Source organism: Megascapheus bottae, chromosome 1 (genome assembly GCF_031878675.1).
Source record: "Megascapheus bottae isolate mThoBot1 chromosome 1, mThoBot2.hap1, whole genome shotgun sequence".
Taxonomy (NCBI): domain Eukaryota; kingdom Metazoa; phylum Chordata; class Mammalia; order Rodentia; family Geomyidae; genus Megascapheus; species Megascapheus bottae.
The window spans coordinates 656,231-675,611 of record NC_143509.1 but is presented as its reverse complement, the minus strand read 5'-3'; the positions used below and the strand labels follow the sequence as shown (position 1 = coordinate 675,611).

The 19,381-nt window shown below is 58.7% G+C and overlaps 1 protein-coding gene across 1 annotated transcript; it reads right to left on the bottom strand.

The window, feature by feature from the left end:
• Window positions 1-426: 426 nt before the first annotated feature.
• Slc25a42 (solute carrier family 25 member 42) lies at window positions 427-14,998 on the bottom strand. Its single transcript, XM_090334769.1, has 8 exons — window positions 14,938-14,998; window positions 7,952-8,065; window positions 6,498-6,603; window positions 5,094-5,119; window positions 4,582-4,748; window positions 2,238-2,354; window positions 1,999-2,150; window positions 427-1,792 (listed from the first exon to the last, which is right to left on the bottom strand). The coding sequence occupies exons 2-8, from the start codon at window positions 8,030-8,032 to the stop codon at window positions 1,485-1,487; spliced, it is 957 nt and encodes a 318-aa protein (XP_090190895.1). The 5' UTR covers window positions 8,033-8,065; window positions 14,938-14,998; the 3' UTR covers window positions 427-1,484.
• Between the last annotated feature and the right edge of the window lie 4,383 nt (window positions 14,999-19,381).

The following is a 19,381-nucleotide window of genomic DNA, read 5'->3' as shown; positions in this document are numbered from 1 at the left end:
TGCTGGGGAGGGGTGTGGCCCACTGCAGAGTTGCTGTCCCTGGGAGGTCCCTGTGGGGACCAGAACAGGCCCGTAGGCTCTGTAACTTCCTGCATATGTAAAATATATATTTGTAATTAAAACATTTTTAAAGTTGGCCAGGTACCAGTGGCGCGCACCTGAATCCCAGGTACAAAAGAGGCTGAGATCTGAGGATCACAGTTCTAAGCCAGCCTAGGCAGGAAAGTATGAAACTTACCTTCAATTAACCACCAAAAAAGCTGCAAGTGGAGCTCAGGTGGTAGAGTGCTTGCATTGAGCGAGGCGGCTCAGGAGCAGTGCCCAGGCCAAGTTCAAACCCCAGGACTAGCAAAAACTCAGTATCCCCTTCCCTCGTGTGTCACTTCAGTCTGGCTCCAGTGTGCTGAAGGAAAGCCCGCAGCAGGAGTCATTTTAGTTTTTATTAAATATAATCTTGGCACAAATCTTTAAAATATATAAACATTATATATATAAACAAAGTGTCTTCATGGCATGAAAATATACTCCAGACTAGGACCAGCAACCAGCAGTGAGCCAGGAGCCAGCAGAACCCGGGACCTTGGTGTACCCAGCGTGGTGTCCCTCCTGCTGGCCCCTGGAGACCGACAGCCCACCGCACTTCCACCTGCAAACACCAGGCCACAGCAGCCAGAGGGCTGACGACTGCCTAGGCCCCTTGGAGGGAGGCCTCGCCAGGAGAGGAGTCTACCTGGACTCCATCCAAGGCAGGAGCTGGAGGACTTGAGCCTAGAGTCATTGGGGGTGTTTCTGGGTCGAGGGACACCTGGGGACTTCCAGGTTTCCCACTCCTTCCTCCCGACCATCCCACCATCCTGGGGCCCTGCCGAGTTTCCAAACCACGGGAAACCCAGCCCAGCTCCCACTGGGAATTCTTGTCCTGGACATGTGCCACAGAAACGCAGCTCCCTCTCCCCGGTGGCTGGGGCTGCCTATCCTCTAGGGGTGGCCTGGGAGCTTGGCTCTGCGGACACCTGCGGTTGGGTGGTGTTGAAAGGCCCATCCACTGGGTGGGGAGACAGCAGGACCTGCAGAAGAGGGGCAAGCAGAAGGTCCTGGACCTCTGTTCCTGGGCCTCCAAGTTCCCCGGGATCAGGACAGACCGAGCTCTGGGAGAAGGCCCCACAGGCCTCTCCACGACCCGCGGGGTCAGGACCAGGTGGGCACAGATGAGCAGGCTCTGGCACAGGCGCACGCAGAGGACGAGGTACAGAGAGCAGCGCTGACTGCCCAGGCCCCTCCCACCTGACGCGGGGGGCGGGGGGAATGCACACCAGGCCCTGGAGAGGGCAGGGGCGGGGAGGGGACAGCCCGGCTAGGCTCAGCTTCCCAACATTGCACTTCAAGGGTCGCCAGCCTGGGCCTCCAGGCTCAGGTCAGGGCCTGAGGCGGTGGCCGCGGCGGGCAGAGCCCGCGGCCAGCTCTGCAGAGGCCTCGGCCCGGGCCTAGCTCTGCAGGTGCCGCAGCAGGATCTGCATGAGGTCGAAGGTGGTGAAGCTGATGCCCACGGCGATCGGGCCCTTGAGCCAGTTCATGCTCAGGCCCTTGTACAGGCCGCGCACGGCGCCCTCCTCGCGCACGATGCTGCCCAGCGTGCCCAGGATGGAGTCGCGCGGGTGGCCAGTGACGCCCGCCGTCTGCATGCGCCGCCGCACCACGTCCAGCGGGTAGGAGGCCGACTGCCCGATGAGGCCCGCGCAGGCGCCGAACACCATGCGCTCCAAGGGGTACGGCTGCCGCCCGCCGCTGTACTCTGCGGGCAGGCAGGGGCGCGTGAGCGCCAGCCCCCACGGGCCCTCAGTTGTGGTCCCAGCCCTTCCCCCTACCCCGTCCCAGAGCCCGCACCCCCCACCCGGAGACCCCCCCCCTTGGCCGAGCCCCGGCTCCCCCTCCCCATTCCAGACCCTGGCCCGCCCCTGCCACGGAGCCCCACCCCCTCGGCCGCGCCCCGCCCCTGACCTCGGTGCAGGCTCTTGAGCGTCTCGTAGGTGAAGAAGCTGAGCCCCGCGTAGGGGATGACGCCCAGCAAGGTGGGCGCGAAGCCGTGGTAGAGGGTCTTCAGCCCCTCCTCCCGCGAGATGCGGATGAACACGTGGAAGATGTTGCTGTACCTGCGGGGAGGGCCTGGCTGTGGGCGCCTGCGGGCTTCTCTCCCCCGCCCGCGGGCCGGCCCGGCCGCGCCTGGCGGCGGCACTCACATCTCCTTCGGGGTCACCGCCATCCGGGCGCGCACCAGGTCCAGGGGGTAGGTGAGAGAGGCGGCCGTGGTGCCGGCCAGCGCGCCGGCCAGGAGGCGAGGCCACGGGGGCAGCGCCCTGCGGGCCGGGACAGGGAGACCGGGTGAGCGGCCTCCGCCAGAGCCTCCCCGCCCCCCGCCCAGCACCCCACGTCTAGGCCTGGGCACCAGGCCAGCTGAGACGTGGGGTCCTCCGGGGATTTGCACGGCACCTCCTCTCCTCCTCCTGTGTGTCTGAAAGGTGTGGGGGCCCCGGAGCGGGGGACACTGGGACGTCAGGAACAAAGCCGAACCGAGGCAAAAGGGCCGTGGAGACAGAAGGGGGAACAAGCTGGTCACGGGGGCGGGGCGGGGGTCAGAGCCTTGGGAGGGTCTCGCGTGGGGCCAGGGTTTGAAGATCAGGGCCAGAGCCTGCTAAGGAGGATGTGGAGGGCGGGGCCTGGACACGGAAGGCGGGACTGGGCAGGGCCGTGTTTCCCAGGGCAAGGTCTGCTTGGGGTGGGAGGCCTGTGAGAGGGGTCAGCGTCTGGGGGCGTGGTTTAGGGGGGTCTGCTTAGGGGACGTGGACATGGTCAGTGTCTGGGGGGTCACCTGTTTCGGGGTGGGACCTGCGTACAGGGCACGGTAGGCACAGGGCAAGGCCGGGTGTGGGGGCGTGGTCCTCATTCAGGGATAAGGCCTCATTCCAGCACCTTCTGGTTCAGGGTCAGAGCCGTGTCAGGGGCGGGGCCTGCATTCTAGGATGGGGCGTGCCCTGTGTGTCAGGGGCGGGGCCTGCATTCTAGGATGGGGCGTGCCCTGTGTCAGGGGCGTGGCCTGCACTCTGAGGTGTGGCTTGCATTCTAGGATGGGGCGTGCCCTGTGTCAGGGGCGGGGCCTGCACTCTGAGGTGTGGCTTGCATTCTAGGATGGGGCGTGCCCTGTGTCAGGGGCGGGGCCTGCACTCCAGGGTGGGGCCTGTATTCTAGGGTGGGGCCCGCCCTGTGTGTCAGGGGCGGAGCCTGCACTGAGGTGTGGCTTGCATTCTAGGATGGGGCGTGTCCTGTGTCAGGGGCGGGGCCTGCACTCTGAGGTGTGGCTTGCATTCTAGGATGGGGCGTGCCCTGTGTCAGGGGCGGGGCCTGCACTCCAGGGTGGGGCCTGCATTCTAGGGTGGGGCCCGCCCTGTGTGTTAGGGGCGGAGCCTGCACTGAGGTGTGGCCTGCATTCTAGGATGGGGCGTGCCCTGTGGGTCAGGGGCAGGGCCTGCACTCTGAGGTGTGGCCTGCATTCTAGAATGGGGCGCGCCCTGTGTGTCAGGGGCGGAGCCTGCAGTCCGGAATGTGGCCTGCATTCTAGGATGGGGCGTGTCCTGTGTCAGGGGCGGGGCCTGCACTCTGAGGTGTGGCTTGCATTCTAGGATGGGGCGTGTCCTGTGTGTCAGGGGCGGGGCCTGCACTCTGAGGTGTGGCCTGCATTCTAGGATGGGGCGTGCCCTGTGGGTCAGGGGCAGGGCCTGCACTCTGAGGTGTGGCCTGCATTCTAGGATGGGGCGTGCCCTGTGGGTCAGGGGCAGGGCCTGCACTCTGAGGTGTGGCCTGCATTCTAGGATGGGGCGTGCCCTGTGGGTCAGGGGCAGGGCCTGCACTCTGAGGTGTGGCCTGCATTCTAGGATGGGGCGTGCCCTGTGGGTCAGGGGAGGGGCCTGCACTCCAGGGTGTGGCCTGCATTCTAGGATGGGGCGTGCCCTGTGTGTTAGGGGCGTGGCATGCACTCTGAGGTGTGGCCTGCATTCTAGAATGGGGCGCGCCCTGTGTGTCAGGGGCAGAGCCTGCAGTCCGGGATGTGGCCTGCATTCTAGGATGGGGCGTGTCCTGTGTGTCAGGGGCGTGGCCTGCACTCTGAGGTGTGGCCTGCATTGTAGAATGGGGCGTGCCCTGTGTGTCAGGGGCGGAGCCTGCAGTCCGGGGTGTGGCCTGCATTCTAGGATGGGGCATGCCCTGTGTCAGGGGCGGGGCCTGCATTCTAGGATGGGGCGTGCCCTGTGTGTCAGGGGCGTGGCTTGCACTCCGGGGTGTGGCCTGCATTCTAGGATGGGGCGTGGTCCTCATTCAGGGAAAAGGCCTCTTTCCAGCACTGTTTGGTTCAGAGTCAGAGCCGTGTCAGGGGCGTGGGCGCGGGGCCGTGCCCTATGTGCTAGGGGCGGGGCCTTGTCCAGGGCACTGCCAGCTCGGGGGCGTGGCCTCATCCAGGTCCAGGGCTGAGGCGTGGCCTCTGCGGGGTGTGGCCTTGCCGGGGGCGTGGCCGGCACATGGGGCGGGACTCACTCTCCCTGGAAGCCGTAGTAGTGGCCCAGGATGCGCTTGTACTCCTCGTGGGCGCTGAACTGGATGGCAGCGTAGGGCACCACGCGGACCATGGTGGCGGAGTTCCCGCGCCACAGGCTGAGGAAGCCCTCGTTGAGGTAGGTGAAGTAGAGGAGCCGGAAGGCCTCCTGCAGGGGCAGCGGTCAGCGCGGGTCTGCTGCCCGGGCCCAGGCCCCATTCCGGTGTCCCAGGCGAGGGTCAGTGCCGGTGGGTGGGTACTTGTCCCCCAGGGCCCCCCGCTGCCCTCGGGCCCCTGTTCCAGGCGCTGTCATAAGGGCCGCCACCCCGCCCACAGGCTTCCCTTTATTCCCAAGACCCGGGACAGGGTCCTGGTGTCCCCAGAGGTGGGGACTGGGGTGCAGGGGGGGAAGGGGCTGGACAAAGGCAGGGAGGGAGGCCCTTACACAGCCCAGAACACACACGCACGCACGCACGCATGCACGCACGCACGCACCCCATCCCCAGAAGCTCACCTTGGCAGAAAACTTTTTAGAAGACACTAGGGGAAAAGAGAGAGACCATGAGAGTGGGGGTGGCCTAACTGTGTGACTCCCCAGGACAGAACCTGGGGTTTGTGCCTGTGCTCTCCCCGCCCCTTGCCTCTTCCCACCCGAGCTGCCCATGGCCTGGGACCCATGCCAGCCTTGGCAGGCGTGGGGCCATCTGGGAAAGACCGTGGAATGCAGGCCTCCAAACAGCTACCACCTGAAGGCCACCGTGCTGGCCTAGGGGGCAGCAGCACTGCCACAAGAGATGAGAAACGAGGCCCAGGTCTGCCCAGTCAGCAGGCGGCATTTCCCAGCAGCTGGGGTGGAGGGCTGGAATGGGGGTTGCTACCCGGCCTGGCTGGGATCCCTGGGCAGAGGGGGGGCACAGCCTGTGACCGGTAATCTCCAGAGGAGCCGATCTGTTCCGGGGAACACTGTGTCCTCAGGAGGTACACCCAAGTCCTAAGGCGGGGCTCAGGGAATTCCGGTAACCCTGTGTGTGGACACATGGTGTCTGCACGTGTGAGGGGTTAGCAAGGGAACAGGATGAGGTCAAGGACCCGGCGATTCGGGACTGACCCCCACCGGGCTGCCAGGCTCAGTTCTGGCTTTGTGCGGAGCTATAATGCACCCTCAGGAAGCAAATTCAGCATTATCAGCGGATTACAAAGGAGTGTGTGTGTGAGAGTATGTGTGTGAGTGTGTGTGTGAGTGTGTGTGTGTGTGTGTGTATGTGAGTGTGTGTGTGTGTGTGAGTGAGTGTGTGTGTGTGTGTGTGTTTACATAGTCCAGGTTGCTCCTGAACTCTGGGTCCTCCTGTTTCCAGCTCCCAAGTGCTGCAATTACAGGCACCAGCCCACAATTCAAGAGGCGTGTGGATGTATTTGCGCTTGTGTGTGCATGTGTGTGAGTGTCTGGGTGTTGTTGTTGCTGAGGCTTGAACTCGGGTCCTGGGCTTTTTTGTTCAAGGCTAGCACTCTACTACTTGAACCACAGCTCCACTTCCAGCTTTTTGCTGGTTCACTGGAGACGAGTCTCGTGGACGTGGCTGCCTGGGCTGGCTTTGAAGTGTAACCCCCAGATCTTGGCCCCTGAGGAGCTGAGAGGACAGGAGTGAGGACCAGCAGCCTTCTCAAGAAACTTTTTTTTGGGGGGGGCCAGTCTTGAACTCAGGGCCTGGGCACTGTCCTTGGACTTTCTCAAGGCTACAGCTCCACCTCCTGAGCCATAGCACCACTTCTGGCTTTTTCTGTGTATGTGGTGCCAAGGAATGGAACTCGGGTCTTCATGCCTGTTAGGCGAACACTCCTGGCCCAGGAGACATTTTTAAAATGAAGTGGGCTGTGGTTGGTGGAGGAGTGGCAGAGGGATGGGTAGGAGGACATTTACCTTGGAAGATGATTTTGGTTCGGTCCAGAGGAGCGACCGCAGTCTTAGCGAGGGCCCCAGCCAGGGCCCCAGACAGCAGGGAACTGAGCACTTCCCGGGGGTCTCTCTGCAACAGAGCACAGACCTGGTCAGCCGGGCCAAGGAGGGTCCAGTGTCCTCTCCCCGGGGTAGGAGCAGAGGCCCTGCAGCCTGGGTGGGGAGGCCCCACCACACAGGACAGTGAGTCTCAGGGTGACGGCAGCCTCCATGCCTGCCCTGCATCTGATGCAGCTCTGGGACCCGTGACCCTCCCATCCGCCTCCCTCTGCTGGGATTATGGCTGCACCATGTGCCCAGACCGGAGCTCAGCTTCCTAACTAGAGGAAAAGCAGTGTGACCTTGCTGTGCCCCTGTGCGGCCATCGGGCAGAGCTGACGGCAGGTACAAAGCTGGCCTCCTGTCCTTCCCTGGCCTCCAGGGTAGCAGGGACCTCAGGGCTGTAAGGGGCTGGCACTGCCCACGCCCTGTGGAGCTCACTGGGGGAAAGGGCAGGACGGCTGATGACGCCAGCTTTGCTTTTGACCTGGTGGACTTTGAGAACTGTCAGAGGCACTGGCCACGCCTTGAGAGTGAGGACTGGCCTGATTCCTTTTTCTTTTTTCTTTTTTCTTTTTTTTTTGAGGGTCATGGGGCTTGAACTCTGGGCCTGGACACTGCACTGTCCCTGAGTTCTTCAGCTCAAGGCTACCGCCCTACCCTGAAGCCAAGCCCTGCTTCCTGTTTTCTAGAGGTTCATTGGAGATAAGAGGCTCAGGTTCTTTTGTGACCAGGCTGGCTTTGAACCTTGATCCTCAGATCTCAGCCTCCTGAGTAGCTAGGATGACAGGCGTGAGCCACTGCGCCCAGCTCTGATTCCTTTTTTATTTGGCGTGTGACAGGGTCTGCCACACACCTGCTGTCCCCATGTCCCCAGTACAGATACGGGGCCTCAGGGCCACTTCCTTCCACCCCAGGTGTCTGGCTGGCTGGACTCCCCTCGGCAGGACTTATTTGGGGGCTAAGATTTGAACTCAGGACCTCACACTTGCTAAGCTGGAGCTCTACCACTGGAGCTCGGCATGCTGCCAGCACTCTTTTTGCTTTGTTTCTCAGGGAGGGTCTTGTGCTCTTGTCTGGGGCCCCTCAGTCTGTCTGTTCCCCTGGTGGGAGGCTTGGCTGGGGAGACAGACTCACGCCACTACACTTCTTACTGGTTGAGATGGGGGTGTTTCATCAATGTTTTGCACCAGTTGGTCTTGAACTATGACCTTTTTGGGGAAGGTGGAGGAGGCAGCTGGCAGCTACACCACATGCGTCTCCCTCACTCTTCAGCAGTGGAGGAGACAAGGAGGGGGCAGGGGGCAGGGGGCAGGGGGCAGGGGGCAGAGGCACAGGAGGAGGGCCCTGCTCTGGGGAGGGAGAGCGTGGCTACTTGCCTTGGAGGGGATGGGCGAGGGCCGGACAGTGTCGGCTTCATCACGCAGGCGCACTGAGCCCTCCTTCACACCACTGCCCATCCCAGGCCTGCTTGGACGGCTGCAGACTCGGTCCTGGGGACACAGGGCGGAGTGAGCGGGGCCAGGCCGGGCACTCCCAGACAGCTGCAGCTGGTCCTTCCCAACCGGCCTGGCCCCCGACCCCCACCCAGCCAGGGATACAGCCTTCCTGGTCACTTCAAAGCATTGCTTTTTGTGTGCCCCTAGGGTCTGCGACCTCGGGCCTCACACTTGCTACTGAGCCACTGAGCCATGACCCCCAAATCTTGTATTTTTAAATTTTGTGTTGTTGTTGTTAGTCATAGGTCTTGAACTCTGGGCCTGGGCGCTGTCCCTGAGCTCTTCAGCTCAAGGCTCCTGCCCTACCCTTTGAGCCACAGCACCACTTCCAGTTTTCTTGTGGTTAATTGGAGATAAGAATCTCACAGACTTTTGTGTCCAGGCTGGCTTTGAACCAAAATCCTCAGATCTTAGCCTCCTGAGTAGCTAGGATTATAGGCGTGAGCCACCAGCACTCGGCAAAAACTTTTATTTTTGTGGGTCCTGGGTCTTAAACTCAGGGCCTGGGCACTGTTTCTGAGCTCTTTTGCTCAAACCTAGGCACCCTACCACCTTGGCCACAGCTCCATTTCCATCACTGGAAGTAAGTCTCGGGGAGTTTCTGGATGTGAGCTGCTGTGCCAGCTAGGCCTTCATTTTTGAGACAGGGTCTCATTTTTGCCCTGGATGACCCAGGCTTCCGTCCTCCTGTCTACATTTCCCAATCCTGCCTCTCCTCCTCATGCTGGGATTCCAGCCAGGGACCCCAGGACCCAACCCAGTGCTCAGCTTACTGAAAGAAAAGTGACTTGTGGCCGCCGCCGTGCCACTGAGCGGGCTGCCCACCCCTCAGCGTGGGCACTAGGCCCCCTCCTGAGCCTTCCCACCCAGGGCGGGCAGGAGCTCCAGGCTGCCCACTGTGGCCTAACCCCCCCTCCCCACATACACAGAGCCACAGGGCCACAAACGGCAGATGTTGTGTCCGCTGTAATCGTGGTATCAGGAGCCACCGCCAGCCTGTCTGCCCGAGATAAAGGCTGTCTTCCTTTCTAGATACAGGAATTAACCTGGGCCAAAGGAGCCAGGTGCTCACCTTGACTGATTGGTGGCCTCTGTGATAGACAGACAGATAGATAATAGACAGACAGACAGACAGAGAAGCAAGCAGGCAGGCATGGGTTGGGCAGGACTTCTTTTTTTTTGCTGCCAGTCCTGGGTCTTGAACTCAGGCCCTGAGCATTATCCTTGAGCCTTCTCAAAGCTAGAGCTCTACCACTTGAACCACAGCTCCACTTATGGATTTTTGCTGATTAGCTGGAGTCTCTAGACTTCCCTACTCAGCCTGGCTGGGACTACAGGCAAGAGCCAGCAGTGCCCGGCCTCTCCCTTCCCTTCTGTGGGCATTGGTCAGGCCAGCTTTGGGCTGACCACCCTGCTGGGGCATCTGTGGGCAGGCATGGGCAGCTGGGTTCCTAGAGACTTGGGCCCCCATGTCTGGCACCTGAAGTCCTCAGAAGAAACCTGAAACCTTCAGAGAACTCAGAGTCCTGACCCCGTTCCACTGGGCCTGTTCTTTCTCGGGGCCTAGGTGCCATGTACCTTGGCAGCGGTCAGCAATTATTTGCCAGGTGGACACGCAAAGTCCCCGAACATGGCGACTCCATTTGTACTCCCATGCTAGGAAACTCCTCTGCATCCTTCAAAGTCCTTCCTTCCCCAAAGCCCCGGCTTCACCTGTCCCAAAGGTACTATCACCTTCCACTAACTGGTCCTCAGGCCCTGGTCACTGCACAAGGCCCCTCTCGGGCTACCTGCCTCCTTTCCCAGATGGGAGCATGCCCAGGCCATATGGGGGCGGTGGTGACCCTGTGCTGTCACCGAGCCTCTCTCTCCCTCAGTCTCCCCATCTGTTGCTGCCTTCCGGGCTGGGTGTTGTGGCACTCAGGCTGGGAGGCTCACGGCTGTAATCCGTGCTGAGCCCTGGAGGATTGTGGCTGGAAGCCAGCAGGGAAGTTTGGGAGAGTCCATCTCTAATGAGCCAGGGAGAGACCTGCTGAAGACATGGCTCAAACCAAGCCACAAAGCCACCTGTCCCCTGTCACCACCCTTCAGACAACACATACTCCACCAGCCACGGCACTCCCTCCCCCGGCCCAGGCCCAGCCCCAGCCCCAGGCCCAGGCCTCCTGCACAGGGGGTCTGGACATCCGGACCTGGAACCGTGGGCTGTGCCTGGCCCAGGAGGCCAGGGTTGGGCCAGGACCCTCCACTGCTACCAGGCAGGCCCTTCAGCAGGTCTTCCTCCACTGACTGAATCCCAGCTAGCCCAGGACACCCCAGCTCTGGGCGAGTCCCACATAAGAACGCTTCCCCATGTGAACCCCAGGGAGGTTAGCAAACCAGGCACCATGGAAGCCAGTGTAATAAAAGCAAGTGCAGAGGTCTCCCTCCCGCCTCCTCTTCCTCTTTCACCCTGGCCTCTGAGATGGGACACAGGACGGCTAAGTCCGTCTGGGAGGCAGGACCTGGCCCCAGAATTTGTTAAAAATAGACCTGACAGGAGGAGGCCAGCATGGGGCCAGTGCTCCGCTTTCTAAAGTTATTTTTCTAAGAGTCTCACTGCCTGGCCTGGACCACAATTCTCTTACTCGCAGGAATCTCTCATGTGCCTGAGATGTCAGGCATGTGCCACTACACCCACCATTGTTGGTTGAGATGGGGGTCTCACACTTTGTCCCCCAGGTTGGCCTGGAAGTATGATCTCCCAGATATCTGCCTCTTGGTATTTTAGGATTACGGGCAAAAGCCATTAGCTTCTGCATGTTCTAACTTTATTATTTTTTTAAATGTGTGCCAGTTTGGGGGCTCAACCGCGAGCTGTAGTTCCATTTCTGGCTTTTTGGTGGTTAGAGATAAAAGTCTTGTGGAATTTCCTACCTTGGCTGGCTTTGAACCATGATCCTAAGGTTTCAGCCTCCTGAGTAGTTGGGATTACAGGTGTGAGCCTAGTGTTAAGGTCAAGAATATATATTTTGGGTTGTGGTTGGTTGATGGGCTTCAATTCAGGGCTTAGACACTGTCCCTGAGCTTTTTTTTTGCTTAAAGCTAGCAATTTACCACTTGAGACACAGTGTCACTTCTGATTTTTGAGTGGTTAATTGGAAATAAGTCTAATGGGGACTTGCCTAGACAGGAAAGTCTGTGGGACTCTTATCTACAACTAACTACTCAGAAAATGCCAGAAATGGTGCTGTGGTTGAAGTGGTAGAGCTCTAGCCTTGAGCAAAAGAAGCTCAGGCCCTGGGTTAGGTTAAAATCCCGGGACCAACACATTTTTTTTTTTTTTTTTTGGTCGGTACTGGGGCTTGAACTCTGGGCCTGGGCCCTGTCCCTGTGCTCTTCAGCTTAAGGCTACCACCCTACCTCTGGAGATATAGCGCCACTTCCGGGTTTTCTAGTGGTTAACTGGAGATAAGCTTATCAAGGACTTAAGTGCCCAGGGTGACTTTGAACCACGATCCTCTGATCTCAGCCTCTTGCGTAGGCAGGATTACAGGCGTGAGCCACCACACCCTGCTAACCCCCCTTTTTTTTTCTTTGTCAGTCCTGGGGCTTGAACTCAGGTTCTTGGCACTGTCTCTGAGCTTCTTTTGCTCAAGGCTAGTACTCTATCACTTGAGCCACAGTGTCACTTTCCATTTTCTGGTGGCTCATTGGAGATCAGAGTTTCATGGCCTTTCTTGACCAGGCTGGCTTTGAACAGTGATCCTCAGATCTTAGCCTCCTGAGTAACTATGTAGGTGTGAAGCCTGTCTTCTTCCACTTTGTTCTTTAATTTTTAAGTGGAGCTGTGAATGTGGACCTCGCACTTGCAGGCACTGGCTAATCAGAGCCACCTGGCCTATAGCCAGAAAGCAATGAGCAATGAGCATGGCTTTTTTTTTTTTTTGCTAGTCCTGGACTTGAACTCAGGGCCTGGACACTGTCCCTGGACTTTCTCAAGGCTAGAACTCTACACTTGAGCCACAGCACCGTTTCCAGCTTTTTCTGTGTATGTGATACTGAGGAATGGAACCCAGGGCTTTGTGCATGCTAGGTAAGCACTCTACCATTAGACCACAGTCCCAGCCCTGAACATGTCTTTTAAGGAGCAAAGTTAGAAAACCCAAACAACTGAAAAATTGTAGCCAGGTGCTGGTGACTCATACCTATAATCTTAGCTACTCGGGAGGCTGAGACCTAAGTATCTTAGTTCAAAGCCAGCCCAGGCAGGGATGTTTATGAGGCTCTTATCTCTAATAAACTACTCAGAGAGGCTCAAGCGGTAGGGTGCTAGCTTTGAGCAAAAAGAAGCTCAGGTCTAATACCCAGGCCCATAGTTCAAGCCATAGGACTGTCAAAAGAAAAAAAAAGGTGGGGGGATGAATTTGGCCTAGTGGTAAAGTGCTTTCCTAGCATGCACAAAGACCTGGGTTAAATTTCTCAGTACCACATACATAGAAAAAAAGCCAGAAGTGGTGCTGTGGCTCAAGTGGTAGAGACTTCACCTTGAGAAAGCCCAAGGACAGTGCCCAGACTGAGTTCAAGCCCAGGACCAGCAAAAATAAAAGAAAGAAAGAGGGGCTGGGAGTTTGGCCTAGTGTTAAGAGTGCTCACCTAGCATGCACAAAGACCCAGGTTCGATTCCTTGGTACCACACAGAAAAAGCCAAAAGTGGTGCTGTGGCTCAAATGGTAGAGCTCTAGCCTTGAGAAAGTCCAAGGACAGTGCTCAGGCCCTGAGTTTGAACCCCAAGACTGGCAAACAAAAAAAAAAAAAAAGAAAGAAACACAAATACACATACATGTATGTATATAGCCAACAGGCAAATCTTCAGGGGAGAGGAACAACAACTGTGTAAACAGTTAACTTACAAACAGCATCAAAACCACCACATACATAGATTAACTAGATATACATGCCACAGTCACATATCCCACACACATGAACATATCTGTACAGTTCATTCCTGCATACACCTACACACATAAACATTCCTGTTCAAATCCCCATGTTCTTTTTACTAGTTATGATTCTTATTCTTATTTTCTTCTCTGGCTCCAGTACTGGGGCTTGAACCCTTGCATTGACTCTAAGCTTTTTCCCTGGAGACTTATGCTGTACCAGGTAAGCCATAGCTCCACTTTTTGGTTAACTGAGAGATAAAGAGTTTCATGGGATTCCTGCCCAGGCTGGCTTTGAACCCTCCATGCTCAGATCTCAGACTTGATGAGTAACTGAGATCAAGAGTATCAGCCACCAATGCCTGGTTTAATTTTGTTTGCTTTTCAGGGCTGGCAGTGCTAGCCAGGTACTCTGCCCCTGAGATGCACCCCAGCTCCAGGCTGTATGTTTTAGATGATCCCCTTCAACCAGTGTGGAAAGAAAACCCCAGTGGCTTCTTCAGTTTCCACCAGAGAAGCTGAAGGTGACATGACCCTGAAGAACTTTCTAGCACCATCTCCTGGCCGGGGGGTGGGGGGAGGTCAGAGGGGAACACGGCCGCTGCCAATGTACTACAAGCTTTGCAGGAAATACACAACTTTTCAACAACAAAGCCACCAGCTTCCCTCTAGCAGGCACACATTCAAATCGCACGCCGGGAAACTTGAAAAGTTCCAGGAGACACCAAGCCCAGCACCTCTCCAGGCCCCAGTCACCAAGCCCAGTACCTCTTCAGTTCCCACCAAGTCCAACACCTCTCTAGGCTCCAGTCAGGAAGCCCAGCCCCTCTCTAGGCCCTAGTTTGGCCAAATGTGGCTTTAAGGGGCTGAATGAAACCTTAGCTTTTTGGCTTCTGTGAACTATTTCCTTGCTCTCTTGCTCAGTGAGGCAAGGAGCTCTGGCAGGTCACGCCGGGGCCAGGGTTGGGGTGTTCCCCCACCAGGCCAGGCCAGCGGAGCCCAGATGTGCATCTGTCACCTCCAATCACCCCCAAGGTCTGGAGACACCCAGGGCTAAGCTACACCCTGTCACCCCTGCACTTGAAGAACCTGGGTGTGGGGTGGGGCAGAAAAACTCAACTGAGGAGCCCAGGAGAGTTCCCAGAGGAGGGGAGCCATGCTTGGGAGGGGACTGTGTGCCCCCCAGCCACCTGCTCCAGGGCAGATGCTAACTCGGGGGTCATTTTGCTCTTCTGGCCCAGGGGATTATTCTTAGGCCCAGAAACGACTTGAAGCTGTGGCACCTGCTGTTGCAATGAAGGGCAGAGTGGGTTGGGATTTTTATTTTTTATTTTTTTCCTTGAGAGGAAGAACACTGTAACCCTGACACCCCGGGATGGGGTGGCACGGGAGGACGGGTTGATGGGGGTTATTAGGAGGGTCCCCCCACAGAGGTGCGGAGAAAGCAGGGGAGGGGGCAGGGAGGAGCAGGTGGGACAGGTGTGCCCACGGAGGACGGGGTTCATGGAGGGGACACGGGGGGCACCCAGCCCGGCTGCTGGAGGAGGGGACACAGACCTGGTTCAGGGGTCACAGCGCCAGAGGAGGGGGTCACGGGCAGGGCGGGCTGGGGTGATGCGGAGGCCCGAGGCGGGCGTGTGGGGTCGTCAGGCCCACCGCGCGGGGTGCGGCGCTGAGGGGACACGGGGGACGGCGCGAGGAGCCGACGGGGGCCCGGCGGGCGTGGGGCGCCCGCGTCAGCCCGGGGGCTCCGGACGCGGGACTGGGGGGTCGCCGCGCTCCAGAGCCCCCCGCGACCCCGCGAGGCTGCTGTCACGCCCCGCCCGGCCGCCCCCGCCCTGGGGCCCGTGACAGGCTCCACGCCCGGCCTCGGCGCGGCCTGCCGAGCGCAGCCCCCCGCCCGCGCCGCCCCGCGCCGCCCCGCGCCCCGCGCGCCTCGCTCACCTGCCGGGACGCGTCGCCGCCGCCACCGCCGCCTCCAGCCGCCACAGCCCCGCCTCGCGCATCCCCTCCGCCCGCCGAGCGCGCGCCAAAGGGAGGGGCCCACGCCGCGCTCTGATTGGACGCGCTCTGGCCAATTAGAAATGGAGAGCGTAGAAATTTGGCGGGCCAGCGGAAGATGGGTGTGTGCGCCAGCCAATCGTTGACGAGTAGAGGCGGGGCCCCTGGGAAAGGCTGCGGCTCTCGGCCGCGTTCGGCGAGGTGCTGAGTCCTGGGAGGCAGGGTCCGGAGGCTGGTGGTGATTGGGCTTCTCGTGGAAAATGGACGTCCTTCTTAGCCAATCGTGGGTGAGCAAGGGCGGGGCTCCAGGGAAACTGAAGCGAGTGGCGAGGCGGAGGGTGGAGGGATGGAGGGCGTAGTCTAGTGGGCATCAGTGATTGGCTGAGGAGAATAAGAAGGGCAGGCCGCTCGTCCAGTCACAGCAACCGAGGGCGGTGCGCTCCAAGGCGGGCGGGCCCGGGTGTGCAAGGTGCAGCGGGCCCAGTGCAGACCCTGGGGAGGCCGCGGCCAACCTTGCCCTCCCTTCCCTGGCCGAGCCCTCGGACCTTCGCCGCCAAAGGACAGCTGGATAGCCTCCGGCCGCGCCTCCTCCTCCTTCCCGCGGCGGGCACTGGCCGCGAACCCGCGCCTGCAGGGGAGGCTGCCTCCCCCGCGAGCCTGCCCTGCGCCCCGCTGCCCGGCCCCCGCCCAGGGGTCAGCGACCCCTCGGGTAGAAAACAGCACAGGTCACCTCCGTTGCACAATGTGGGCGGGCTTCTCTTTGGAGGAAGGGTGGTGACCTGTCCACTCCCGGGGTGGCCTCGGGCTGGGCACTCCGGCCTCGGTTTCCCTATTTGGTAAAAAAAAAAAAAATACATGGGGGTCAGTGGCTCACACCTGTCATCCCAGCCACCCAGGGCTGCGCCTGGAAGCCAGCCGGGGCACAGCAAAGCCCATCAGACCTACCTTTCTTTCTTTCTTTCTTTCTTTCTTTCTTTCTTTCTTTCTTTCTTTCTTTTCCCAGTTAATCATAGGGTCCTGATGCTCTCCCTGAGCTCTTTTGCTCAAGGCAGGGGCTGTGCCAGTTTGAACCACAGCTCTACTCTGTGTGCGTGTGTGTGTATTGGAATAGGTAATTGGAGATCAATCTTCTGGAGACTTGTCCAGGCTGGCTTTGAACTGTTACCCTCAAATCTCAGACTCCTGAGTAGCTAGGGTTACAGGTGGGAGCCACTGGCATCTGGCTTCCATCAGACTTCTTTTTTTTATGGGTCATGGGGCTTGAACTCTGCCTGGGTGTGGTCCCTGAGTCTTCACTCAAGGCTACCATCCTATCACTGAGCCTGGTTATTGTCCCTGAGCTCTTCAGCTCAAGGCGACCTCCCTGCCCTGAATGAAGCCCCACTTCTCATTTTCTAAAGGTTAATTGAAGATAAGAGTCTTAGATCCTTTTGTGCCCAGGCTGACTTTGAACCTCAATCTTAGATCTAAGCCTCTTGAGTAGCTAGGATGACGGGCATGAGCCACCTCGCCTGGCCCATCAGACTTTTTAGCTTAGACTAATCACTCCATATCAGAAGTGGAGCTGTGGCTCCAGTGGTAGAGCACTACCCTTGAACATTTAAGTTCAAGGACAGTGACCAGGCCCTAAGTTCAAACCCCAGGACCTGCACAAAAACAGAAAAATAAAAAAATAAGTCAAGAGACAAGAGACAAGGAAGGAAGCTTAGACAGACAATGGTTGATTGCCAGGGTGCTGTTCCTAGGCCCGCTGGGAACTCTGACTCATCTGGGTGGACAGCCTAACAAATAGGTCTTACTTCCTCTAGGTACAGGCTTGCGCAGGTGGAGGTCAAGATCAGAACCAGAGAACCCTGGGAGGGAGCAAGGCCCGTCTTATTTCTTTTTTTTTTTTGGCCCCTTTCTCTTTCTGGCCCCGCTCGCTCCGGCCCTGCTCGCTCCGGCCCGGCTAGGCCCCCTTTCTAGCTCAGGCCCCGCTCGCTCCGGCCCCGCTCGCTTCCGCAAGGCCGGTCTTATTTCATTCATCACATTTATTTTGTCAAGGAGCCAGTTTTTGGTGGGGAGTGTAGCCTAGTGGTGGAGTGTCTGCCTAGCATGCAGCCGAGTGTGGTCGCTCACGCCTGTAATCCTAGCTACTCAAGAAGCTGAGATATGAGGATCAAGGTTCAAAGCCAGTCTGGGCACAAAAGGATCTGAGACTCTGAGACTCTTACCTCCAATTAACCTCTAGAAAATGGGAAGCAGATCTTGGCTCAAGGGCAGAGCAGTAGCCTTGAGCTGAAGAGCTCAGGGACAGCACCCAGGCCAAGTTCAAGCCATGACCCATAAAAAAAAAAAAAAAAAAGCACCAGGAGTGTGGCCCAGTGGCCAGTGGTACATCTGACCAAGCATGCCAGAAGTGGTGCTGTGGCTGACTGTTGGAACTCTATCAAGCCCCAGGACCGACTATAGATAGATAGATAGATAGATAGATAGATAGATAGATAGATAGATAGATAGATAGATAGATATAGATATGTATACCTGGGCTGGCTTTGAACCTCCATCCTCAGATCTTAGTCTCCAGAGTAGCCAGGATTATAGATATGAGCCACTGGCACCCCACAAGGCTGTCTTTCAGAGCTGTAGACCCCATTCTGGCTCAACCGCTTGCTCCCCAAGGTCCAAATAAGGTCCCACTGCAGAAGCCACCTGGGGTTACTCTTGGCCCACCCCCTTCTGTCCTGGCACAGGACACAACCTGTGGGTCCCAAACCCTCTCACTCACAGCCCTGGCAGGATGAGTTCTGTGGGGGTGACAAGGGCCCTTTGGGGAAATGGTCAGTGCTGAGTTCAAATCCCGGCTCCCTTTTGGTAGTGCCAGGCCCATGCTGAACCCAAGTTTCCTGCCTTTTCCCTGCAGGGCCTGTAGCAAGGAACCCCAAGTCCTGTCTCAGTTCTCCAGTGATGACTATTTCCAGGGACAGCTGGTGAAGGCTCCATGTGGACAGAGCAAACACATGGAGGCATCAGCTGAAGAGGAGGAGGAGGGGGAGGAGGAGGAGGGGGAGGAGGGGTGGAGGAGGAGGGGGAGAAGGAGACGCGGCTGGTCCCAATCTCCCAGAGCCCCAGCTTGTGCCCACTGGGTCTCAGGAAGGTATGAACAAAGCTCTTAGAACCAGCAGAGCCCTTAGGGGTCAGTGCCAACTGGGGCAAGGGTCAGGCGGCTTGCCAGCCCCAGCTGCCTCTACAGGCCCTGGCAGGGCCCTGGCTTTGGTCTGGTGTTCTTGGCCTCCTGTGCCTGCTCTCCCTCCCTGCCTGCGCCGTGCCTTGAGCGGGGTGGCTTTTTCATGTGGAATGTGGGGTCCGCAGCTCCTGAGCATGGGCGGGTCTGTGGTACTCTTGCCCAGGGTGGATCCACTAAGGTCAGGCTGTCTCACTCCACCGCCCCCAGTCGAGAGAGGACACCCTGGGCCCACGGTGAACAGCAGCGGAGATTGGGCTCAAATGCACCCTATTCCTTCTTGACATTCTTGGGCCCGCACTGTGGCCAGAACCCCCACCCTGCAGGGGACTTGGAGACAGCTGTGCTGGAGGCTGGTAGGGACAAATGCGGGGCTTGGCGTGAGCCAAGGTGCCCTGCAGTGGCCTCCCCAGCTGGCAGCACAGACCCTTGTCTTCAGCCTGTCCAGGCCCCAGGCTGCAAGCTGGAGTCCAGGCCATTGCACGAAGCAGGTGGGAGACATTTCCCTGCCAAGCTGGGAAGGACTGACAAGGGGTTGACCCCTTCCTGAGAGGGCTGGGGTGCCATGTCACAGGGCAGGGGGCTTCTCTTTCCCTCAGGTGAACTTCAGACACTTGGGGAGACTGGGGGCTACAGGGGTCAGGGGGCCTTCCAGACGACCCTCTGATGGCACAGGACAGAAATGTCACCCCCCAGGTGGCCTGGTATGGTCAGGATGGGACATGTGAGCACCCCTGCTCAGGGTGGATCCAGGGTTCATGGATTGGAGCAGGCCCTGGGAGAGCCAGGCAGAGGGCCCAGGAGATGCAAGGCCCTGGGGTAGGCAAAGCCCAGGCTGTGCTGGCTCTGAGAGGCACCAAGTCTCTGGTATGACATTGAAGGCACTGGGGCAGGAGCCATGAGCTTCCCTGGAGACTGGACCCCAAGTGACCACAAGGCTGCATGAAGCCAGAGTCAGGGTGGCAGAGCCGGGTAGTCTGCATGGAAATGGGTGAGGCCTGACAGCTCAGGCCTGCTGTGGGGAAATGTCCACAAGCAGGCCAGCCCCCAGCGACTCAAACCCAGGCTGCCTGCCCTTTGGGCCCGGGCACACACCGGCTGCTGTGTCATGTGTGAGCTCTTCGTGAGGCTGTAGTGTCACCGCACCCAGAGACAGGCCCAGCC